The 26,648-nt window shown below is 45.6% G+C and overlaps 1 protein-coding gene across 2 annotated transcripts in view; it reads left to right on the top strand.

Moving 5' to 3' along the window:
• KIF2C (kinesin family member 2C) overlaps positions 1-26,648 on the top strand; it is a 1,469,089-nt gene that overhangs the window by 828,501 nt on the left and 613,940 nt on the right. For both annotated transcript variants that reach the window (XM_078671750.1, XM_078671748.1), the window contains one exon: positions 1,659-1,821. In XM_078671750.1, the coding sequence (XP_078527876.1) occupies positions 1,659-1,821 (163 nt within the window). The remainder of the gene's footprint in view (positions 1-1,658; positions 1,822-26,648) is intronic.

Here is a 26,648-nt window from a genome sequence, read left to right as displayed (position 1 = left end):
CACCTCCGGTTTGGCACTTGAATGTGGTCCTGGCTCAACTGATGAGATCGCCATTTGAGCCAATACATAGGGCGGACCTGAAGTTCCTAGCTGTTTGCTGGAGTATCGATAAAGGATATTTGCAGAGCGGCCACCTGGAGCAGTACTCACTCATTCACGAGGCACTACTGCCTGGAGGCGGCTGCAAAGGGGGATTCGGCTGTTGGACAAGCAGTCCTGAGAAATCTCTTCCAGTAAGAGGTGAGCTTTCCTCTCTTCCCTCCTCCTGTTTTTTTCAAACATTTCGTTTATTATGCTATGGTTACTGATTTATAGTTGTTATGATGTATGATATCATTGGTTTATAATGGTTCTATAACTATGCACGAAATGTTTGAGGTATGCTAACTGCGATCTACTCTGATACAAGCAATGGGAATCTATGAAAGTTCCAATACTGGAGTAAGAAACAAGTTACTTACCTGTAACTTTAGTTCTCCAGTATTGGTAACTTTCATAGATTCCCATGCGCCCACCCGCCTCCCCTGGGAAAGCTCACTTCTGGGCTAGGTGATTATGTGGCAAAGCAACGGCTACGAAAATCTGAGGCTCTGAGCTTTCTCAGGAAGGTTCCACAGGGTGAGGCTAATCTGATTGGTTGCTAATGTGAGTTTGGGTCTTTTTACATAAGGACACCTATAGGCTACAAAATATGAGGCCTAGGCCTAATTTTTTACTTTTTACACCTATTAGGGTGTATTTACCGAAGTATATATTTATATATATATATATATATTTATTACCGAGGCTCCCAGTCCGACGACGGGGAATGATGCAAGCAATGGGAATCTATGAAAGTTACCAATACTGGAGAACTAAAGTTACAGGTAAGTAACTTGTTTCTTATTTACAATGCCAATAGCTTAAACTCTTGCAAATGCAAGACCTATTGCACTACAAATGCTTGTTTTCCGGGGAGCCAATGGAGGGCTCAAAGTGTGGTGGCTGACAGTGCGTGGAGGCAGATTAACCATTCAGGCAGCGGTGTTTTGAACCACCTACATTTTAGTTACCAGAGATTCATTTATGTCAAGGAACAGAGCATTGTCGTAATCTAGGTGACTAATGATTAATGCATGGATTAGTGTCTTCTGAGAACTCCTTGGAAGCCATTGGACACATTGCTGCCTACCGCTAGAACGCCTAACATTGGGGGACCTCTCCGTTCCAGTGGCCAGCCTGGACGAGCGAGGAAAATCAACATGAACTGTCATACCAATCTGTTTTTGTGAAATGGGGGTGATCCCATTGTGCAGAAGGGCAGCCAGCCTGACCAGATGTGGGACATTCAACGTCTAATCTGCTGAGCTGCTGGGTGACAGGGCTGTTAACACAATGTAATGTTTGCAAAATAAATTGGGTATTTTGTAGGACAATTGTTCATTATGTTTGCAAAATAAATTGGGTATTTTGTAGGACAATTGTTCATTATGGTTATAAAAGAATAAAAACTTGATTACAAAAAGAATTATTCATATAACATAGACAGTATTTAAGGTGGTCCATTTTGAGTAGTCTAGCTCAAAATTGTAGGCTTTTTGATGCTGACATGATCACTCAAAAGATGCATTGTATGATCTCAGGAGGTTATTTAATATTGTCTATTTTGCCTTCCACAGAACTTGCCAAAAGAGAAATTGATGTGATATCTGTTCCAAGCAAGAGTGTCCTCCTGGTGCACGAACCCAAACAGAAAGTTGATCTTACTAAATATTTGGAGAATCAAGCATTTCGATTTGATTTTGCTTTTGACGAGACCTCATCAAATGAAATGGTTTATAGGTACTGCTGAGCTGTTGCCATTAGTTTGGTAACATTAAAATGTTTTGAAATAGTTTTGCAGTTGATCTTCTCTAGAGGTATGCTTTGTAGAATGATTCCACTATAGATGATAAAAAGCTTTTTCTTGTAATTGTTCTTGTTTAGTGCTTCGCACACCTGATGCGGTGCCTAAGCAGAGTAGTTGCATGCTGCATCTTGGGGGACTGTTTGGTGTAGTGTGGAATTTCTGTGTGGTGTATGTGGGAGCGAGCACAGGAGAAAATGTAGCCTTTTTGGACCCTCTTTAGCGTCTTCTGGGATTGACTGAGGTGATAAGCAGATGAAGCCAGGGCTTGTTTAGGAGAGCAATCCCATCAAATGAAAGTAGGTGACCTGCTTATAAATGCCGAAAGAATAAAGTCTCCAATCCAGCAGCCCAAAACCTTATCATTCTTTTAATTTACATTCAATCCTTTTTTTAACCTGCAGTTAAATGCCTGACCGAAAAATTGCTTACTGGGGTAGGTGCTTTATTTAATCTAACCTGGAACAATCCAAGTGTTTTTCTGGAAAAAGATAGACCTGGTATATAATATTCAATACATGCTTTGTATCCAACCTCGGATTGGCAAGGCGGCAATCGGCCATAGGTCGATGGTTGAGGACAAGTGGTGGGCTGGTTTTTTTTTTGTTGCTTTTTGTGTGGAATAAGCAGCCCCACCTTCCTGGCCGGCTGTCTCCCCTGCAAGTACACCCTGGTATACATATACTGAACTTGACAGGATGCACATTAAAAGAGACCAGCTGGCTAATTGTCAGATGCAAAATGACTATTGCTGCTCCTGGTCTATACAGCATGAGGTATCCCTGCCCCCTGGCTACCTCCAATTTCTGCTAATGCGGATTCATTAGCACTTGCTGTGAAGAGGACTGAGGCAGGCGAGTGGACTTGAGTCGGACTTGGGGGGGATTGGTGAGGGCCATGGAACAGGCAGAGGTAAACTAGTCCCTTCTGTTTGACTTTGCCTGCAAGATGTCTATTTACTGCAGTCAAAGGGGATAGATTGTGGCTTTAGCAAGTTTGAAACTGGGAAATCTGGCTGAAGTCCCAGCTCTGGCTCAACATCCTGTGATCTTGAGCAAATCATTTATTGTACCCAAGCCTAAAAAAAAAGAATCTGACCTTTTGTAAAGTTGTCTGGTGCTGGTGTAAAGCACTCCAATGTCTCTGGGCCAGGTTTGTGCTATATAAAACTGCATGTATCCTAGGAAAGTGAAAATCTATTTTTGCCGTTGCACATTAGCATCATTAACTGTGTAGCAGCAAGTAAAACAAAAAAATAGATGCACCTTTCTCCAGTCTGAGAATTGGAGAGCCTTTCTCAGGTATTGTAACAAGTGTTGTGAATATCTTAAACCCAGGGTGAATCTAAAAGGAAGCCTAGGTCTGTGGCATGTCCTGATCTGAAAGACACCTTAGTGATAGATTCCTTACCTTTGAATAATCCCCAGTCGTCAGACTGGAACCGGAAAGTTTTTTGCTTAGCAGTACCCCTGCGCGTTGGTAGGTGGCGTCGTGCGGCTCCGCATCCGTCACTGGCGTCTTAAGCGCCGGGATGACATGATGGAGACTACTTAGGCGCCACCCATGCATTCTGACATCAGTTTTCTTTTTCTGTGCCGAAAGCAGAGATCCGGATTGAGCACGTACCTCAGTCATTCTTTGACTACTTTTTGAGACTTTTTCTCCTTTCGCTTGTCTCCTTGTGCACGTAGGGATGCCCGGCTTTAAGTCTTGTGGGTCGTTTCGCTGTAACAGTTCAGTGGCGGATCCCCACGATGTCTGCCTCTACTCGCTGGAGACCGACCATGACTCCCCAGGACTGTCAAGACTGTCACGCCATTGCTCCGAAGGCCTTGCGGGAGCGGAGCCGGAAGTTGCTGGAGGTCCGACACTCCTCTTACCGCCGCTCTGGGTCTAGGGGCCGTCACCTGGACTGGAGCCATCGCTCCTTGGGCTCTAAGTCTTCTCCTTCAAATTCCGGTAAGCGATGCCATAATAAGTCGAAGAAGCGTGTTCGCTCTCCGACGTCCCCCGTCGCTCCTCGGAGGCAGACGAGGAGGACCCGGGCTTCGCCCCTGTGGCTCCTCTGGAGCCTGGGAGTCCTGCGGCCTACCTGCCATACCCAGGTCAGTCGCCGATTTCTAAGCAGATGCAGGAGTTTCTTGCTGCCATGGACCACCTTTTTAGGCCTCGGGCACGCACCTGCAGGCCGTGCGTTCCCGTGTCCAGATACTGTTGGCCCGGTGGTACTGCTTCCTGCGGCAGCTCTGGAGCCACAGAATCCAGCGCCCTCAGCCCCGATGCCACAAGGTGCTGCGCCGCTGGCTTTGGCCCCGTCGCTGCCCTTTACTCCGGCTCCACCCCTGGCTCGGCCACAGGTGCCACACTGGGTGCCGTTTATCCCACCCCATTTTGTTCTGACCTGGGATCTGCATTGGGATGCAGCTCCCGCTCGGTGCCGTTCCCGGCGCCGCTTGCCCCCTCTACGGCACCGGCCCTGCCGCCACTGCAGGCTCACTCTACTCTGGAGCCGGACGAGGACTGGGACGGCTCAGAGGACCCCCTCGCACGGCAGTGACACTCCGTGCAGGATTGGATAGACTACCTTCAAGATGCGGGCGAACTTGATGCGTCTTCTGACCCGGGGTTTGCCTCCCCTCCACCGACCATGGAGCAGGGCGCTTCCTATACTATGGTGCTGCGTGGGGGCTCCATCTTGAACTCCCTACAGTGGCCCTCAAGACCAACCTCCTTACGGAGGTGCTCCAGACGGCGTCTACGTCATCCGAGCAGCTGCTCCTTTTCAATGAGGCCCTTACTGAAGTCCTCTTGGGCACTTGGTTGTGGCTGGCCTCGGGGGCACCAGTGGATAAGAACGTCGCTAGGCGTCATCACCCGGCGCCTGGTGATCCTGCCTTCTTGACCACTCACCCCACGCCTGAGAACCTGGTCATTCAGGCCTCAACGCCAGAGTGCCTTTCACACGGCTCTGCTGGATAAGGACTCTAAGAGGCTAGACCAATTTGGCAAGAGATTGTTCTCCTCAGCCAGCTAGGGGTTGTGGTCGGTTAACACTGCCTGCTTATTGGGCTGTTACTCCCACGCAGTGTGGGATTCGGTAGCTGAGGTCTTGCCTCAGTGTTCTGAGGAGGTCCAGGCTGTCCTTTCCCAAGCGATTGCAGAAGGCAAGGATGCGGCAAAATTTGCCATCAGGTGTGGTCTGGACACCGCTCATTCGTTAAGCAGGGCAATTTCCACAACTGTGGCTTTGCGGCGCCATGCCTGGTTGCGGTCTACCGAGTTCTCGCCCGATGACCAGGGCTCGCTTATGGACATGCCCTTTGATGGCTTCCGCCTCTTTGGTGACTAGGCTGACAATGCCCTGGAGTGTTTTGAAGACTTGCGGGCCTCGGCCAAGGCTTTGGGTCTTTCCACAAAGAATTCTGCCACACCTGGGTTGTGTTCCTTTTGTGGCCAGGGCAAAGGCACCCAAGCATGCTCCTCCACAAAGCCTGTGCAGAACCAGCCTCAGCGCGGATGCAGATTACGCAGGGGCAGGTCTGGTAACCAGCGAGCGGGTCAGTTCCACCCCTGCTGCTTCCGCCTCTAAGCCTTCCTAATGCGAGCTTCAGGGAGCACTCCACGCCGGTGGGTGGCAGGGTCAGTCACCACCTCCACCACTGGCACGAAATGATATCGGACAAGTGGGTGCTGCAGATAATCTTACAAAAAACAAAAAGGGGACCCTGAACCTAAAGAAAGGATACGGGGGAACAACCCACCAGGGAAGTCAATAAACGTAACAACATGAAAGGGAAGTTCCCATTACTCTAAAGGACCAATAGGTTCCAATATAAACAATTGCCCACAGAGCAGCTGGTGATATTAAATCATTTATTGTCATGTATGTATATATATATATATATATATATATATATATATATATATATATGTAAAAAAACTCCATTACTTCAGAAAATATATTGACATATATAATTCATATAACGTCAGCCCAGAACATCAAGGAACAATAAAAACATTTTATATACATAAGTCACTCATACCCTCAAGCATACACACATCCAAAAATAACCACATCCATCAAAATACCGTCAACTACAAACACATTCTCAGCAGACAGACAGAAAAAAGCGCCGACGCGCGTTTCGGAAAAATGCCACAGTGGGGAATTCCTTCATCAGGGCGCCAGTCATTCAATTATGTGTGGCCATCAAAGTCCTCCAATTTATCAAAAGGATGAAATTTAGTTCAATTCAAAGGGTTCTGGGCAAACAGCATATCCCAGCGTATCTGTGGGCAAAAACAGAATGAATCAACCATAAATCCATCATACTAGTAAAAAGGGGGGGGGGAGAAAAAGGGGGGGAGGGGGAAAGGGGAAAGGGGCCTTTTAGAAAAAGGGGAAGTTTAGGTCAAATTCATGGAGTACAACAAAGACATAATTAAGTCTTAATACATTCAATCAACATACATACAAACAGACAACTTTCTAACAGAAAAAGAAAAGAATATTCCTATATAAGGGTAACATACAAACAAAGGGATAAGAAAAAGCCAGTCTCAGTTCACCTAAATGGAAAATAGGTGAGGGGGGGAAACCTATTACTTCAATGTTACACTAAACTAGAAAAAATAGCCTGGGCAGAGTCTCGATGTTCACATACCGGAGGGAAGAACAGCATCTATCCCTTCAGGACGGAAAACAGCAGATCCCGCAGTGGATGGCAGCTGACATAGAAGAGGGCAAAGAATAATCAGACTCTGTGGACTGTATATAGAAAGGAAGGAAAAAACGTTTGCCATATAATACATATATACTCCAAGGTATCTAAAATAAGGACAACCCTATGGACATGTCAAAAAATATACGATGAAGTGGGAAGGCTGCAATAAGACCATCTCAATAAGAGTACATTCAAGAGTCTAAAGGATCCTATTCACTTTCATGTTTAGTTATAGGTGCACAGAAATGACAAGTGGTAACTGCTCACCTGTATGTTCGGGGGAGCGGTTGTTCAAAGGAGAGATAGAGGTGCAGCAATCCTGATACCAGTGAGTTGCAAAAACGTATATTAGAGGGAATACTCTTAAGGAGAGACAAAGAATACATAATTGCCTATTCCTACTCAGTATATAAGGTGGTTAGCTGAGCGACAGCCAGATCACGAATGGAGCAGAGTTGCATAAAAGAAGCTCGTATTTTAATAGTAGCCATCAGACAAAGAGTTGTTACCAAGTAAGGCTCTACAATGCATTATATTTCAAGCAGCTAGAGATCTGTATCTAAAGGCCAGTCGAATAACCAAATGACAATAGTTACCTTCGAACTTTCCCATGGATATGACCAAGTGAGGCACACCGATAGAAACTACACCCGCTGAGCCCAACCAGGTAAAGGCAGGATATATGCTTCAATGATTGTTTCTAAAAGAATATATATAAGACGGACAATTTTAGGTCACCGGCCAAGAAGAAATAGATAATTAAACTCAGGACTCGCTGCAAAGAAAGAACTTGTCAGACATAGCGGAGCTCTTACGATATGTCGACCGGGTCACCTTCTGCACCAGAGTGGAGGAAGTGCCCGTAACATCCGGAGCGAATATATACCGCGCTGGGATGGTATAATATGCTGCACCTGTGTCAAATCGGGTCTTACAGCACTAGATCGGTAACCTCTATCCAGTCAGGAGATAAGACCGGGGAAAAGGAACGTCGCCATATTGGAAACTATTTTTCCCAAGGGAAAGACTTCGTATGGAAGAATGGCAATAGAAAGAGGTCTGGTGGGTGAGAGCGAATATATACCGCGCTGGCATGGTATAATTTGTTGCACCTATATCAAATCGGGTCTAACAGCACTAGATCGGTAACCTCTATCCCTTCAGGAAATAAGACAGAGGAAAGTAACGCCGCCATATTGGGAACTAATATTTCCCAAGGGAAAGACTTCGTATGGAAGAATGGCAATAGAAAGAGGACTAGTAGGTGAAAACCAGCGGACCAAAAAAATATATCGCTGTAAATAAGGAAGAAAACGTTACACACCCAAAATACACAAAAACAGGTATAATAATAAGGGTAACTAAGGGGAATTTAGAGAAATAAAGAATAAGTATTGCACCGGGATGTAGCGCATATATAAACTAAATAACGGACACTGAAAATTATGTATAATAAACAAGATAGGTAGGTTTAATGAATCGCATTTTCCCATGGGATGGATTTGTTTAATCCTGAGACAGCCATCTCCAAAACGAAGATCCAATGCGCTTCCCTTTTGCTGCGCAGAGCATCCGAATTTCCATCCTTAGGACAATGGATGCGCTCTAGAGGTACCTGAGGTCTTCAATCTTATGCCCAAGGTCCTTCCAATGTGCAACAAGAGGTGCTCCCAGCCGGGAATTTCTGATACAGGATTTATGCTCAGAGAATCGAATACGGAATTCTCTATCTGTTTCACCTACATAGCCCTTAGAACACGCGCAAGTCAGTAAATACACCACATTGTTGGTCCTAAAATTGGTCATTTCTTTAAATTTGAGGTTCCTTTTTCCCCATTTAAACTCGGGGGTACAAATAACTTGGTCACAGGCATGGCAGCCGCCTCATTTGTGACTACCCGTAATGGGGTTAGTTCCAGTAATACTCCTTTGGATAGGGCCTGGGGGCTCAGACGGCGATGCCCTCACTAGAAAGTTTCTTAAATTCTTGTTGCGTCGGAACGCAAAGATAGGTTTGTCCAATTTATCTGAGGTTTTATCTAGTACGATGGATTTATGGTTGATTCATTCTGTTTTTGCCCACAGATACGCTGGGATATGCTGCTGTTTGCCCAGAACACTTGGAATTGAACTAAATTTCATCCTTTTGATAAATTGGAGGACTTTGATGGCCACACATAATTGAATGACTGGCGCCCTGATGAAGGAATTCCCCACTGTGGCATTTTTCCGAAACGCGCATCGGCGCTTTTTTCTGTCTGGTTGCTGAGAATGTGTTTGTAGTTGACGGTATTTTGATGGATGTGGTTATTTTTAGGTGTGTATGCTTGAGGGTATGAGTGACTTATGTATATAAAATGTTTTTATTGTTCCCTGATGTTCTGGGCTGACGTTATATGAATTATATATGTCAATATATTTTCTGAAGTAATGGAGTTTTTTACAAATATATATATATATATATATATATATATATATATATATATATATATATATATATATATACACATGACAATAAAATGATTTAATATCACCAGCTGCTCTGTGGGCTATTGTTTATATTGGAACCTATTGGTCCTTTAGAGTAATGGGATCTTCCCTTTCATGTTGTTACATTTGCTGCAGATAATCTGCCAATGTTACTCGCTCCTCTTTTTGTCGTCCCCTCCAGCCATGCCACCTTGGTACCAACGACTGTTTGGAATCATTTGGCTCTTCTCCGTCAGGAAGTCACTGCCCTCCTGGCCAAGGTGGCCATCGAGTGCGATCTCGGTCAGGAAGTCGGGAGTGGTTGTTATTCCCACTACTTTCTGGTCCCAAAGAAGGACAAGGGGGGCCTGCGCCCCATCTTGGACCTCCGGGACGTCAATCGCTTCCTTCGGAAGGAGAAGTTAAAGATGCTAACTCTGATTTAGGTCTTGGCTGCCCTGGAGACTGGTTGGTAGCATTGGACTTGCAGGATGCTTATTTTCACATTCCCGTCCTGCGGGCCCATTGGCGCTGCCTGCAGTTCATGGTGGGCCAGGAGCATTTTCAGTTTGCTGTGGTCCCCTTCCGCCTTACCAGTGCCCCTCGGGTGTTCACGAAGGTGATGGCGGTGGTCGCAGCTCATCTGGGCAGGTCAGTGGTGTCAGTCTTACCCTATCTCGACGACTGGCTGTTGAAGGCGGGCTTGCCCCAGGCAGTAGTCACCCACCTCCAGACTATGGCCGACCTCCTGCATTTGCTGGGGTTCTCCATCAATGTGCCGAAGACGTGCCTGAGTCCCTCTCAAAAGCTCCCTTTCATTGGACAGTTCTTGATTCAATACTGTTTCAAGTTTATCCTCCTGAGCGGCGAGTCCGGGATATTCCGGCTATGATTCCGCTCTTTCAGCCTCTATCCTGGGTTTCAGTCTGGATGACCCTCCGATTTCTGGGCCTGATGGCCTCCTGCATGCTGCTGGTGACACATGCAAGGTGGCATATGCGGGCTCTGCAGTGGAACCTGAAGTTCCAGTGGGCACAGCATCAAGGCAACCTGTCCAATCACGTCCAGAACTCGGAGGGCGCTGCATGACCGTTGCAGTGGTGGCTCACAAATAGCGATTGGGTCAGTGGCAGATTCCTCTCCCTTTCCCCAACCGGAGCACACAGTGGTGACGGATGCGTCCCTCCTGGGATGGGGTGGTTACATGGGGAAGGCGCAGATCAGAGCCCTCTGGTCTCCAACGGAGTCCCGGCTCCATATCAACCTTCTGGCGCTTCGGGCGATCCGATTTGCACTGAAGGCATTCCTTCCCTCTGTACAGAGAAGTGTAGTGCAGGTGTTCACGGACACCACCACTGCCATGTGGTATTGCAACAAACCGGGCGGGTGGGGTCGTGGACCCTATGTCAGGAGGCTCTGCGCCTCTGGACATGGCTGGAACATCAAGGTATTAGCTTTGTGGTTTAACACCTGGAGAGTTCTCTGAACGCCAGTGCGGACAAACTCAGCTGCCAGTGCATGGTGTATCACGAATGGCGTCTTAACTCTGACGTGGCGCAAGGTCTCTTTCTACAGTGGGGAGAGCCTTGTTTAGATCTATTCGCCACCGAAGAGAACAAGCAATGACATCAGTTCTGCGCGTTTGGAATTTCCAAGGCTGTGCTCGCTTGGAGACGCTTTTCGTCGTGAGTGGAGCTGCGGTCTATTGTACGCCTTTCCGCCTATACCACTTATGCCCAGAGTCCAGAAGATCAGGTGCGACTGGGCCCAGTCATTTGTGTGGCTCCGGACTGGGCTTGAAGAGTTTGGTATCCCAAGCTACTCAGTATGAGCATCTATCCCCTGATCCGTCTGCCTCTTCTGGAGTATCTTCTGTCGCAGCAGCAGGGGACGGTCCTCCATCCGAACCTGTCCAGCCTCCACCTCCATGCTTGGAGCTATGACAGTTGACACCTTTCGACGTCTGTGATGTCATTCTGGCAGACAGGCGTCCCTCCACCAAAATGGTATACGCCTGCAGGTGGAACAGATTTGTGGCATGATGCACAGCAAAGGCTTTGGATCCCCTTTCTGCCCCTCTTTCTGAGATCCTTCTGTTCCTTCTCTTTGGCCCAGCAGGGCTCTGTGTACTGCCAAAGGTTATCTTTCGGCCGTCTCTGCCTTTCTACGGCTTCCAGATCAGCCTTCTCTTTTTAAGTCCCCAGTTGTTAACCGTTTCCTTAAAGGCATTACACATACATTCCCACCTGTGCCCTTCCTAATACCTCAGTGGGACTTGAATCTTGTCTTGACTTTTCTGATGTGCGCTCCCTTCAAGCCCCTTCATAACTGTCCTATAAGTCTTCTCACCTTGAAAACTGCTTTCCTGGTAGCTATCACCTCTGCCAGAAGAGTGAGTGAGCTCTTTTCTTCAAAACCTCCCTTCCTTTCTATTCATCTGGACAAGGTGGTTTTCTGCAAAAAGTTGTCACGCTCTTCGACATCTGGCAGACTATCACTTTGCCCACCTTCTTTCTGCCTCCGCATCCTTCAAAGGAAGAGTAGGGGCTCCACCGCCTGGACCCGAAAAGGGCGCTTGCATTATATCTGCAGCGTACACAGCAGTTCTGGGTGGATGATCAGCTTTTTGTTGGCTACGTGGGTGCCCAAAAAAGTTGGGCTGTGCACAAACGGCACATCTCCCGGTGGGTCGTTCTGTGCATCAAAGCATGTTACTCCTTGGCCAAGAAGGAGCCTCTTGTGGGGCTGCGTGCTCATTCAACCAGGGCAATTGCAGACACTACTGCCTTGGGACACGGCGTTCCCATACAGTACATTTATCAGTAGCTACGTGGGCCTCGCTGCACACGTTTACCTAGCACTACTGCCTTGACAGTCCGGTTCGGAGAGACTGCTTCTTTTGCTGTTCTGTGCTCCGTGACTTTTTGGTGTAATCTTTTTCGCAGACCCTTCACCGCGGTTGGTATTGCTGGGGTCTCTATTCTAAGGTAAGGAATCTATCACCTACATGTCTCTTTAAGATGCACAAGTTACTACCTGTGTAACGATATATCTGTAGGAGAAATGAGTTGGTAATAGATTCCTTACCACCCCACCCATCCTCCCCGTTCTGCGAACTGATTACTAGGGTAACGGTCTTCCCCTTTTAGGACCCTAGTTTTATACACTAATGGTCCGAATCTTGCCTGGCTCTGCGTTTCGGCGCAGAAAATTGTGTACAGAACTGACGTCATTGTGCATTGGTGGCGCCTAAGTAGTTTCCGTGACGTCATCCCGGCGCTTATGATGCCAGTGACGGAGCCGCATAACGCCACCTACCGACGCGCAGGGGTACTGCTAAGCAAAAAACTTTCCGGATCCAGTCTGGCGCCTAGGGATTATTCTAAGGTAAGTAATTTATCACTAACTAATGTCTCCTACTGATATATTGTTACACAAGTAGTAACTTGTTCTTTCGGAGCGGAATTTAATCAAAATATTCATGGCAATCCACAATCACAGGATGAAAAAGCAATTTACTTGTTGTTTTTGATAATTTTTAGCTTCTAACATCTTAATTTCCATTGGAATTTTCATTTCTAATTTGAACCACGTATGTTTTTTCAACAAATGTTTGAATATATAATTGAACAACTTTTTCTGTGAAAATTTGAACTTTCTCTGAAGAAAAATATATATTGAATACGGTTTTTAGAAGTGAAATACAGGGTATGGACAGCTATACATTGAACAAAAGTGAGGAGTGAAGTGCAAAGATTTACTGACTTGATACCTCCGAAAAAAGGTCCTTAAATTTGAGATGTAGATTCCTCAGCAATACATACTTGTTGCTTCCCCTTCATACCCTCCTTTCAAAGCCCACATTTCACCAAATGTGTTTATATCTATATATATATATATATATAACTTTCTAAATCTAAGATTGCTGAATTCCGGAGCACACGTGGTGGCGAAGTATTTTGACTAGACTGCTCTTTTCCAGGGCCCCAAAGCCTTTTTAGGCCCAAGAGCAGTACAGGAATGCTCTCCCTGGAGTCTGCTAGATTATTCCACTGCATGAGATTTTCTTCCCCCTACCTGCTAGAAACTGAAGTACAACTTCTGACCCTGGTGACCTGAAGATTGCAGCACCAGCACTCTTTGGAAGTGAGAATGATACCCAGTGTGGGTTTAGCAGAGGGCCCTGCTCATTTAAGTGACTCACACCAAGAATTAAGAGGCAGTATACCGTAATCACACACCAGCACCTCCCAGTCTCAAGAGCGCTGTGGTGAAAGACTGGAGGAGTGAGAAGGGCATAACAGTTAGGGGTGTCCCAGGGGAGAATGAATGTCACTGCATGATGGCTGAATCTGGAGGCCTTGGCTAAACCTTTAAGATTTGCAGTTAACGAGGCCTGTAGCACCGTACTTACCATGCCACCCAAAGAAACACAATTAAAGCAAGAATAATGCATTTGTCTTTTTCTCTTCCATGATGCCCTCTGAGTAGAGGCACTGTGATAGAGATATGATGGACAAAGCTATAGAGGCTGATGGTTGGAAGTCCATAATGGAATCTAATGTGGTCATCCATGAGAGACCGGCAGTCACCCCCCCCCCCTCTCAGATATCAAGTAGGCAACCGCTTTAGAAACTAAAATTGCCTCATTGACTAGCCGCTGCGCTAAACAGAGGGGAACAGTTCAGGATAACAAGATAAGGAATGGCTAGCTGGAGGTCTCCGAGATAGTGCCACTGGACAACAAGAATTTAAGGGAATTTAAGGACTTCACTGCTCCAGTGCTAGTTCATAGTCAAAGTGAATTCTTGGAAGACCAGATATATGCAGCAAGCATCCACCTTCTGGGAATTCTGAGCAATCTAGTGAGGAAACCATTAAGACTAGAATGGAGAGGATTTTGAACTCCAAGGACCTTCTTATGGAGTATGGCTCTAGATTTATAGTAAGGAAGTTGGATTGAATCGCTGTAAAGAAACTAAGGAGATACTAAGGACTCTACTGAAACTTTCATAGCGGGACTTTAAGCCCCACAAAAAAGAACCTATTTTCAGAAGGGCATCCAGTCACAAGATGACCACCATGTATGGCGACCCAATTTAGATTTTTGGGGATTACAGCTAACATATGTGTGAGTATGAGACAGAACAGTAGAAGGATTGCAAGACCTCAAAAACTAGATGCTTAAGTTAGGCCTGGATATCTCTTGAAGCCCTGAAGGTAAATCATGTTTTCAAACCGATTTGAGCACCAGAGACCCTCCCACCTCTCCTCTATCTCAATTGCTATGATGAGCTAGAACCATGAGGCATTTGTGAGCAATGGCATTTGTATTTCACCCACTCCCCAAAGGGTCTCTTACAGCCAATTTAGTATAAGCAGTGCCACGGTGCAGAGGTGTCAGTGAGTATGATCCTCTAGAGACCTGCTAGTCACGGGGAAGATGAACAAACAGACTGGTAGCAGACAGGACATCCAGGGGTCTAAGATTGAGGAAGAGCTGTGGGACCAAAGGTTGTGACAAATTCATGGACTTCGTAGTGAGAACTCGATGTATTGCCCTGAAGATGAACACCAGGAAATCTGTTATGCTGCGGTTCAATTCTTTTGTTACCGGTCTTAACAAAGGTTACTGGCCTTACAAGCTTTGAAAAACGTGTTATTACTGCAAAGGTTTGCCAACATTACCTCCATGATCCTAACCAAGTATTGTTTTGCAAAAGGTTGCGATCTGTGAATTTGGCCCACTTTTTTGGGCTGTTCATTTTTTTGGCTGTGGCCCTAATCCAACCCTGGCTATGCCCACTCTCCCCAGGTTGGCCACGCTCCTTACGCAATTTGTTTGCCTGCTACACTACTTTGTTGCCTTAGTCATCCTTTTAAAAAATGTGTTTAATTCAGAATATTTGAGGGAGTTTGCTGATATGCACAAACATTAAATAAAACCGTAACAATCTTGTGATTGTGAATTCCTTGCCAGTAATATTGGTTCTGTCATAGGAATCATTGCTGAATACATGAACCATTGCTTCTCCTCAGAGGTCAGACAATTGTCTGCTTAGTCACTGCTATAAATGTGTAAAGTAAGTTGAGAGAAGCTGGAGAACAGCTGTCTCAAGCTGTGCCATATACAGATACCTAGGTCCGTCAGCAGCCTTAATGGTGCAGTGAGTTTTATTTAAACCTCATGATTAAAAACATGTTACCTCCCTTTCAGGTTTGGAAAGGGCTATTCAAGCACTTGCATATGAGTCAAATGGCACATCTAGTATTATATGCATATAAGAAGTTTCGGTCAACCATCTTAAAATATTAGTCTGTTCTGATATTTGCATTTTGCATGTGTATATTCGCCTTAATGTGTTTGCCATGGTCAGAAATTTAAGAGTAATTTGAATTTACCAGTAACTGGTAATGCTCTTGTTTATCAGATTGCCATTGTCTTCCATAACATAAAGTTGTTTATTTAAATATGCCTTACTCGTTGGAAGCCCAGCTTTTACATTTAATTTATAGTACACCAGCACACCTCTTTATAGTAGCAAAAAAACTTATCAAGCACTTGCACCTGATTAAAGTGCATCTGGTAAGGTGCAGCCGACCGTTTTCTGAGAATGAGAGTAGCGCTCATTTGATTAGCAATGCTGTCAAATGGCTTTATTTAAATTCATGTATTTAGCTTTGTAAACTGATCAGTAGCTGTTTTCAAGTTGACCTGCTTTTATGGATTTATCTATAAATCCGAATAAAGATTTTGACTGGCTGGCTAGCAATGCATAGTTTGTCATACTAGATCAAACGTACATTGATTTGTCACTGAATGAGTGTACAATATGTTCAACGACATCCTCAATCTTTTCTAGTTAGAGAAACATGTTTTTGAGGGAACAGATACGTAGAATGTATGGGGTAGTCTGGCTTTCGCCTGAGTTGGCATGTTATGTCCATCTAGGGAAGTTGGGTGACCGATTAATATGGGGCCCTCTAAGTTTACATCAAAACGGCGTGGACACATTCTGAGAAGCTCTTTTGACTGAGGGGCAGAAAGTACAGATTCTAAATTCAATGTTACTCCTGATGAAAATGCACAACCTGTTGTGCACTGAAATAGGTTGACTTAATTTGTTGGGTCCATGTGTGCCTCACTACTTTAACGATCCACTACCAATAAAATGAGGTTTGCGTAGCAAGTTATCTTTAATACTTAGACTGTTTTTCAATGGCCCTTCAGACTGGTTCCCTTTATCCCATCAGTCACATGGCATGCAATTCTGAGTTTTTAATTCAGTTGAGATCCCTGGATTCTTTCCATATAACTAATTCTTCTGACTAATTATACCAAAAAATGTATTACTCCTCAACTGAGTGCCGTTCCTTTTTTGGGAGTACACTGTCTTCAGGTAGATACATTCTGTCAAATATTTGTGTTGCCACAAATGGGTTCTCCATCTACATTAAAGTTAATCTTAGTTATCTTCCAGGGGATCCTCTTCAATAGTCCCAAGCACCGAATATTCCCGCTCATGTGCGGGGACCCCGGAAATAATAAAAAATTATATATGGAAACCATGTATGTACAACTTATATATCGTACCAATGCAGCTCCCAAATGGAGGCTAAACAATGTAATTGCACACTTAAAGGCTGACTTTGCCAATACCTAGAAACTCAAGAGGGCAAGTAGCACTTGAACTATGTTTTGTAATGAGTAAAACACTCCTAAAGAGCATAGAAAAAAACCTGCAACTAAGTAGACATTGTTGGCCTACAGGATGCATTGTAAAACAATAGCACGAAAAAGGAAAGTATTTTAAACCAAAAAACGGGCACCTTGCCGTTAAGGCAGCCATGACCCCCAGCTTCCAATCATGCCTCAGGGGTGACAGTTAGGTCAGTTGTTCTTTCTGGCTTCTTCTATCAGGACCCTGGATTCACAGCTCTACTTTTTGGCTTTTCTGTCAAATTCCAAGGTTTTTGGGGGTTTTCTTGGCTTCACTCGACGTCTTTTAACATTTGAGTGTAGGTTAACCCATTATTTTGTCTAAAATGCCTTCTTTATTTGATCCTTGCCCTGCCTGTGGCAAAAAGGGCAAGACGGGATTCAAAAAAAACAAGGACCCCCTGAACAATAGTGTCAGCAAACTCCTAGGACAGGGATAATGTGTGAACAAAAATTCCTAGGCAGTTGAAATGTGGGCAAACAAGTAACATAAAATGACAGCGAAAAATCATTCAGAGAAAATTTAAAATAAAAACATGATTTTAATGAACACAAATAAAAATCATACAGGTAACTCACTTAACAACCACCGTATGATAAAATTAGTTAAAAAACATACAATTCATACAAGAATTATTTAATCATGAAACATAGACACCCTGACAACTTAATATCGTTGGTGTCAAATGAGACAACACAGTGGCGAGTGAAACATTTCAACGGCCTAGGAATTTTTGTTCACACAAAACGGGCAAGACAGACACACATTAGGTGTGTATTCTCTATCTTCCTGATTCATACTCTCCTACCTCCTGTCTACAGGAAGCTATCTAAAAACTCAAGGACCAGGAGAGAATCCGGCTGTATGGCCTCAGAAAGAGGTAGGTCTCCTGTGAAGACCAAGAAAAGGGTGTGTTCGACGTCTGAGCAAGGTCCCGATATGTTCCCCTTCGGCGTAGGACTCTACGTCGAAGGCTCCAGCCGCTCGATAGTCATCGAGGCATCGTGCGCCGGAGCGCCGCTCTTCAACTTCTAAAGCCAAGTCTGTCGGTGTTGGAACTGCGTCCGGCGCCAAGAGGATCCTCCGCCGTCGACTCTTCAGCTACGATCGACGTCAAGACAGATCGACGCCAAGACGCAAGTCAATATCTTCGACGTCGTGACCGAAGTCCACGTAGAGGTCTCCGCGTAGATCGCCGTCGAGACAGGTCGTCAGATGTTCTATTGACGTTGAGGCAGAGACCTCCGACGCCAGCAAGAAACTCTACCTTGAGGCAACAGTCTCAGTCTGTTCCATTGCAGACGTCGAGGCACAGACCTGTCAAAGGCACTGTCCCACGTCAAAGCTTAGACTTTCGATGTTGAGGCAAAGCCCTCCGTCAAAACGAGCGTGATCGACGTTGAGGCAGGAGTCTCCGTGAGCGGGACGATGGTCGTCGAGGCCCAGTCCTCCATTGGCACAGCAGTCGACGTTGAGACGCAGTACTCCATCAAAGGACAGAAGATTGGGATAGACGTCGAGGCATAGGTCCCCATCCAGACATTCTACGTTTGGGCGTATGCCTTCACGATCGGCGTCAAGGCAAAGATCTACATCGCAAGCGACGTCGTGACAGTTCTCCGTCGGTATCAGTCCCAGCAAGCCATTCTCCATCGAAGTCCGAGCCGGTTCACGCCGTTCCATCTCCACGTCTCATACTCCAGAGCTGGTTATTTCATCCTCGAGTAGCCAGGACTTGCACTCATGCTGCAGAAGCTCACCAGGAAGTAAAAGTCTCCATCTCTTTCTCCTGGTAGAGCACAGAGTTCTACATCTGTCCACCTCTCCGCCTCTCCCCCAGATGGTTGCAGCCCCGCATCATTGGGCTGATCATACTCATCCTACTGAGGTTTGAAGACCCCAGTCCAGCTCACAGGTCTCCGCTAGCTCGCTATCCCAAGATGCAGATCTGTCACCTCCAAGAGGAAGAGCTCATACTCGCTCCCATGCTCCAGCACCTATGAGATCAATATCTCGCAGCAGAAGAAGACACACAGGTCACCAACTCCTTCCACCTCCTCGTACTCCTCAGACTATTCGCCCACCCTTACAGATAGTCCACCGTCTAGCATCTCTGCGGTGGATGACGTAAGCATTTTCCAGTACGTGCTTGCCAGGGGGGCTTCCAAACTAAACATCCCCATGCCTGTTCAGCAGAGTGCCTATTTGACATGTAATCAGATGTTGCCAACTGTAGGCAAAATGACGAGGGAAGAAGCCAAGTTAAAAATGATACTACTTAATTGTAGGTCCATGATTTAACAAAGTTGAGATATACGAACTACTGGCAAACCGAGACTTGGACGCCATGTTTCTTACCGAGACATGGCTAGAAGAAGCATCCTCCCCGGATATTCTGGAAGCTATCCCCCCTAGTTATAGTCTACTAGATAGACAAAAACTGCGTGGTGGAGGGTTAGCATTCATTTATAAATCAGAACTTGAGTGCACTCTACTTAAAACCACCCTACCTAATAGCGAAAGTGGCCTATTTACCATAAAAATTGGCCCCAAAAACGTGGTCACTGGGTTACTGATATATCGCCTACCAGGGACCGCTGCTCAGTTTGGTAACAAACTCATTGAATTTACTACTCAATTAGCAGTTAGATATAAAAAGTTTGATCTTAGGTGATTTAAATCTTCATCTTGAAGATACAAACTGTAGAGAGGCACAAACGGTAGCTGCTGCATTGAACGCTGTGGGAATTAGGCTGCTTTCTACAGCCCCCACACATCAGCTAGGCCATCTCTTGGACCCTATCTTTTCGAATTGGGAAGGCATCAAGGCCCTACCCCCGATCCCATTGATCTGGTCGGACCATAGTATTGTCCCATTTGAAATAGAAAACGAACCCCTAGGAATTATATCTAAAAAATCCCTACCACAGAAACGTCGAATCTGGAAAAAATTCACTTCAGAACTATTTAACAGTGCATTATCAGAGCATCCCCCGACACTAGGTAATACCTTACAGGAGGCATGGGATAGCTATGAGAGGTGGATGTCCAAAGCACTAGACAAGGTCGCTCCTTGGACGCTTAAACCACCGGTAAGACAATCCAGAACTGCTCCGTGGTTCTCAGAAAAACTCAGATTGGCCAAAGCTCAATGTAAAACTATAGAGCGGAGATGGAGGAAGAGCTATGCTCCAGAACTCAAATCATGCTACAAAACAGAGTTAAAAAAGTACCAGAAATTGGTGAGACTGGAGAAAAGTCTCCACTTTAAAAGCAGAATTGAGCAAGCAGATAACCCCACTAGAGAACTATTCAGTATCTACAAAGAACTCACGATTCCATCGAGACTCGAGACCCAAGACACGTACTCAATTGAGACATGTGATCTGGTAGCTGATTTCTTTGTAGATAAGGTGGATAAAATACATGCCACCTTTGTAGACAATAAAAATCTGTTAAGTAACAGTGAGGACACGAGAACCATCTCCACACATAAATCACCGTTTACAAGCTTTAAGACCCCTGAAAGACATGAACTTTTAGGTATTATTAACAGTATACAATCCGGCTCCCCCAGCGACGCCTGTCCTCCGGTCTGGTGTAAGGGAGTTATGGAAAGTATATTAATTGACTATATCAGTGACATGGTGACACTGTCATTTCAGGAATGCTACGTACCGGAGGCATGGAAAACTGCTCAAGTCATACAACTAAAAAAGAAGCCCAATATTCCCATCTCTCAGCTCCAAAATCTCCGCCCCATCTCCCTCCTCCCATTCTGCGCTAAAATAATAGAAAACATTGCTAATAGACAGCTCATGGAGTATTTGGAGGCAGAAGCCCTCCTCCACCCCTCTCAATCGGGATTTAGAGTGGGCTACTCTACTGAATCGGCCGTTCTATACTCTACTGAGCGTCTTAGGCAGATAGTGGACGAAGGTGAGACGGCAGCGTTGGTCTTATTAGACCTTAGTGCAGCATTTGACACCGTGCTGCACACAACACTGCTGTCTCGTCTCTCGGACATGGGGGTAACCGGTCCAGCACTTGCCTGGCTGCGTTCCTTCTTGGCCGACAGAAGCTTTCAGCTGCACTGCCCACCCTTTAGATCTTCCCTCCGGAAGGTGAGCCATGGGGTTCCTCAGGGCTGAAGTTTGAGCCCTACGTTGTTTAACATCTATATGGAGCCCCTGGCTCACATTGTCGAGGGTTTTGTGGTGGGCATTGTCAGCTACGCTGACGACACCCAGCTGGTGTTTAGGCTTACTCCAGACCACAGAGAAGACGCCATCAACTTCTCAAACTGTATGTCAGCAGTAGCACTCTGGATGAACAACTGCCTGCGTCTAAATGGCGAAAAGACTGAACTGCTGGTGATCGGGAGAGCAGCATCAGCTTGGTCCCACTCATGGTGGTCTACCGAACTAGGAAGTCCTCCCATTCCTGTGGAGTCGGTAAGAAACCTTGGTGTTATGCTGGACTCTGATCTCTGGCAAGACCCATGTCAGTAGGGTAACGGGTAGATGCTTTGGCATACTGAGGGTTCTCCGAAAGATATTAGATCTCCTTCCTACCGGAGCCAGAAAAACAATTGTCTACGCGCTGGTGACCCCCATCTTGATTATGGGAATGCCCTGCTGATAGGGCTCAGTCAAAAGGGATTACACCAACTCCAGTGTGTGCAGAATGCCGCTGCACGTCTCGTGCTCGGACTCTCACGTAGAGCTTCCGCAAAAACCGCCCTGGCCAAACTTCACTGGCTCCCGGTTAGGGAGAGGATCAAATTTAAAACCCTCTGCTATGCACATCGCATCGCTCAGGGCAAAGGCCCTGACTACTTAAAAAACCTCCTTACAATACATCGTCCTACTCGGAACTTAAGATCATCCGGTATGATGTTATTCAAACTTCCTCGCATTCTCAGGGTCAGAATGGGTGGCAGCTCCTTTAGGTACCTAGCCTCCAAACATTGGAATGCGCTCCCGCTCCATTTGCGGATGGAACCATCTGAATTGAGATTTCGGGGAAAACTTAAAACGCTTTTGTTTCCAAACATTAAACCCACCTGAGCTTCTCTACAGCTACCTCATGATTTCTGATCTCTGTTATCTATCAGCAGTTAGCGCGGGGACACAGTTTTTATGTAGCCAGGCGCTTTACAAATGATTTTATTGTTATTATTATTATTATTATTTAGTCCTTTTCAAAACGCTGAATCATAAGAAGTCCTCTCTCCCATTACTGCCTCTGGTGCCGGGTCTGCTGAAGCCAGTAAAGGACATTTTTCTCACGCCAGCCACCCTCAAGACTGTGCCAGCAAGAATTCCTAAGAAGTATCGTCAGTCAGGAGAAGGATCCCTCCATCTTAAAGTCTGATCCAAAACCGGATTCTGTAATTGTGACTGCCACCAGAAAGACACATTCAGTGATCTCGTCTACAGTTCCACCTGACCAGGAGAGCAAAACACAGAACTCAAGGGGGAGAAAAGTATGTGGCACCTCCCCATCCATGCTAAAGGTCTCAAGTGCGTCAGCTCTATTGGGACGGTACGTTAGAGCATTGTGAGATTCACTACAGCGGTTTTCAGAGAAACTACCCAAGAATGACTGTAAATACTTCGAGGAATTCTTACAAAAGGGCAGCTTGGTGGCAAACCAAGTCATTAGTGCTGCACACATGGAATTTGTGCCAGAAGATCTTCATGGTTTCGCCTAACGACGCAAAAGCCAGAGGAGCAAATACGAATCCTCAATCTGTCATTTCCTGGGTCATCGCTCTTTGGTCCACACACCGATGCGATGTCGCAAATGAAGATTAAGCTGGATACCCTGAAGGCGGTAGGGTTCGAGAGAGTTCCGTCCGCGCTACCGCAACACTGACCGCCGATCGTTCCAACAGAGGGTTCAAACCCCTCATTGGCAGAAGAACCAGAACCAGCAGAGTCAGCATAGATCACAGTTCCAAAACCGGTGATCTAACAGGGGAAGAGGAGGGAACAGTCAGTCCTCCACCTCTACGAAACCTCCAGCAAAGCAATGAGTGTCTGCTTCCTCCAGTACCGTGCACAACTCCAGTGGGAGGAAGTGTGGGAACAAGAGTGGCTAGACATGAAAGATCAATAAGTGCTGACTATGATACAAAATGGGACTCTCTAAGCTTCCGACGTCGCCCAACCTCAATCCCTCCGGTAAATGTAAATGTAGTATACTTGTAAAGCACACAGCTGCCCCAGCAACGGGGCGTCCCGGCGCTGTATAACTCTGGGGAACCCGTCCTGGCTTTCCCTGTGGGATGGTCCCTTGCTGGGCGTCCCCAAGGTGGAGCCAGGCATCCCCGGAATTGGTGGGGCCGTTGTGGAGATTAGGCAAGCTAATGCCCAGAGTTGCCGAGTGGAACCCCTGATTAGAGTAAGCACCGAAGCGAGAATTATCGAGTCCGCTGACCAAGGTCCACAACCCTGCCGCGTCGGGAATTGAACCCTGGTCCCGGGCTGACTTCTGCTCTCAGGCCTGCCGCCTCTAACCAGTGAGCCACACTACTCCACCACCATCAAACTACCAGATCAACTTGCTACAGAGGGAGGTGGGCACCCTGCCCTAAAAATTAGCCATAGAGAAGGCCCCACGGTCAGTCGAAGTGTATTCCAGATACTTCCTGGTAAAGATAAAAGGTCAAAAGTCTGAATATAGACCATTTTGGATCTAAGAGCACTCCCAAGACCATCAAACGAGAGAAATTTCACATGCTGGCTCTCCACCAAATCTATCCTCACTTCCGCGAAGGGGATTGGATGTGTTTGATGGATCTGCAGGATTCCTACTTTCATATTCCGATAAATCAACATCACCAGCAATATCTGCGACTTGTAGTCTCACTATCAATTCAAAGTGCTGCCCTTCAGACTAAAATCAGGTCCCTGGGCGTTCACAAAGTGCATGCCAGATTAAAAATGCGTCCTCTGCAGCAAGATCTGGAGAACAAGTGGGATTAGGGGTCGCCTCGCTGGGAAGACCAGATCTGTATCACGTGCTGCCAAAGAATCAATCCCTGGTGGATGTTATGTTATTTGTACTCATAAAGCGCACTGCTACCCTGGGGTGTCCTGGTGCTGAGATTACCTGGGACATCTGTGAGCTGTTATTGAGAGAACAACCACATTTTCAGACCCTTGCGGAAGGAGATTAAATCAGGAGCATTTCTTAGTTGTAACGGGAGTTCGTTCCATGCTTTGGAGGCACAGTGAAAGAAACTTCTGCCTCCCCAATTATTTTTCTTAAACATGGATGTTTGAACTACTTGGGAACCAGAGGAGCGCAAGGTTCTGCTAGGGGCATATGAAAAAATGAGCCCAAAGTCTGGGTTCGTAGACCTGTCTCGTGTTGTGGCCAGATACAAAATAATATTTGATGTGGTCAGAAAAAGACAAAATATCTTTTTTAGAGTCCCCTCACTCACCGGAGTTTCCTCACGGTGACATGCTTCATCATTGGGGCCATCCCAGTTCTCTACGAAAAGGGGCGTGCTGCGACTTGCGAATCACGTAGGAGCACTGTAAAGTGAAGGACTATGTGTGGTGCAAAAAAGTAGTGTTGTGGGGTGGAGTGGGTGAGTTAGTGAATTTAAAAATACCGTGCTAGTGGGCCTCAATGTTTTATTCTGCTCCTAGGTTGGTATATTAAAAGTGGGGTTATACTGTTAACCGACCAACTATGGAGGTGGGTTCAGTATATGGTCGACATGTTTCACGCTACCCCTAGCGTTTCTTCAGGACCTTACAGGGACCCGCCCTGTAATTTCCACTCTTAAAATACCTAATTTTAGGTTGTGAATATAAATAAATGAGATTGTACTGACCGCTGTTCAATATATAAACATGCGAGGTTCAGACATTCATACGTGATACTTACTGACGTATGTTTTTGTTCACTGAAGAACCTGTAAAATTAATAAACACATTAAATAGACACCTTTCCCTTCTCTTTAGGAAATCGGGGACTATGTAAGTCCTTCATGCTGCACATTTCGATACATATACTTGTATATGCATGCTCTATATGGTGCACGTTGCCCCATACTGGAGCGTGCAGACTTTCAGGTCCGGCATGTGGTGAAATAAAACACGTGCTCGTATATACATAGACACTGACATGTGACTAGCTGTGACACAAACGTGAGACACACTACATTTAACACACAAGAAAAGGATTGAAAAGGATGCCAATAATTACATTTCAAGGTGCTTAATAGCACTTCATGGTCTCTGGGAGGGGCGGTGTCGCTTCGGTGGAAGCAATGCTGTAAAGGTCATATTTTGTAAGAACAGACCGTTATTTAAGGGAGAGAATGGACACGATTAAAAATACAAGAGCGGGAAGATGTTAGGTCCTCGCTCGTGATCTTACTGGAGGCTCCGTCACTTACTTCCTATCTTGCAACACCGTGCAGGATTACCTGGCTGCTTCCCCCTCGGACCGCATCTTAGAATGCGTGCCGTTGGGATCTTTTTTGTTTGTTTTGATTTCCGGGTACGTCTAAGTGAACACTAGACCGTGTGGATGAGACGGCCATGTTGAGAGGATGTAAATGCGCGAAATGCAGAAGTGATTTTCCGTAGCGCTGGGTGCGTGGTTAATCGATTCTTACTTATAAAATACAGGGGTGCACGGTCTCTATTGCATAATTTATAGCTATGAGGATTTTTCAATTTTAGACATTTTGGAAAAACTCCTAGAAATAAAAATTGAAATATAGAAAAAATTAATAAATAGAGACATAGATTGAAAGGAGTTCTTAGTCAAGTATGGCTGTTTCAGGAACTTTGGAATTCACTCAACATTACATTCGGTATTGTATGGGTCAGAAAAAGGTTGGTCTTTTCGGGGTTTGGATTGGTGTCTTGACGGTCATCTCAGGGGTTGAATGCACCCCACGGTATGTCATGGTTCAGCCCATGGACATCTGTTTGAAGCTTGAACACCCAACGTTCATGTTCATGCAGAATTTTTTCTTGGTTCTCCTTGTTTTTGACACATTCCAAAACTGTCCATCTGAGGTCATTTGGTGTGTGATTCTTTTCGATAAAGTGGTTAGTCATGCGTGTGGTGGACCTTTTACACCGAATGTTGCTCCTGTGTTCGACGATCCGAGTACTGACTTTCCTCGAGGTCATTCCGACATAATGTAAATTGCAAGTGCAGGTAATCAGATAGACTACTCCACTAGTATTGCAATTGGAGAAATTTCTGAGTTCCCATGTCATGTCGTTGTTGAAGGTTACCACTTTCGTCACTGACGTCAGGTGGCAGACACTACAGTTGTTACACGGGTAGTGACCGCTAGGGAGTGGTTTCATCCTGTTGGTATTGTCAATTGGTTTTGGTCGTGTGTGAAGCAAGTAGTTCATTCCTCTGCGATGGCTAAACATCGGTGTAGGGATATTGAGCTCACTGCTATTCAGTATTGGCCAGTGTTTTTTGACAATTTTCGTGACCTGGTCAGATACTCTGTCAAAGGTAGTGATACAGATTGGTCTTTCATTAGTAGAGGAATCCTTAATTTTGGGTTCCAAAAGGGCATCCCTGTTGTTATTGCTAGCCCTCTTTTTGGCGTCACGAATCACTTTCTCCGGGTAGTTGCGTTGTTTCAATTTCTTACTCAATTCTTCCGCTTGAGAATAATAATCCAGTTTTTCAAAACAGTTGCGTCTCAACCGTAGAAACTGTCCAAATGGGAGATTCTGTTTTAGGTGTCTTGGGTGGAAACTGTTATAAGTTAATAAGCAGTTTCTAGAGGTTGGTTTATAATGAGTTGTTGTAGTCAAAATCCCATCTTTGGCCCAGATGTTTAGA

The sequence above is a fragment of the Lissotriton helveticus genome, chromosome 1_2 (genome assembly GCF_964261635.1).
Source record: "Lissotriton helveticus chromosome 1_2, aLisHel1.1, whole genome shotgun sequence".
NCBI lineage: Eukaryota > Metazoa > Chordata > Amphibia > Caudata > Salamandridae > Lissotriton > Lissotriton helveticus.
This window is presented reverse-complemented; position numbering and strand designations above follow the sequence as displayed.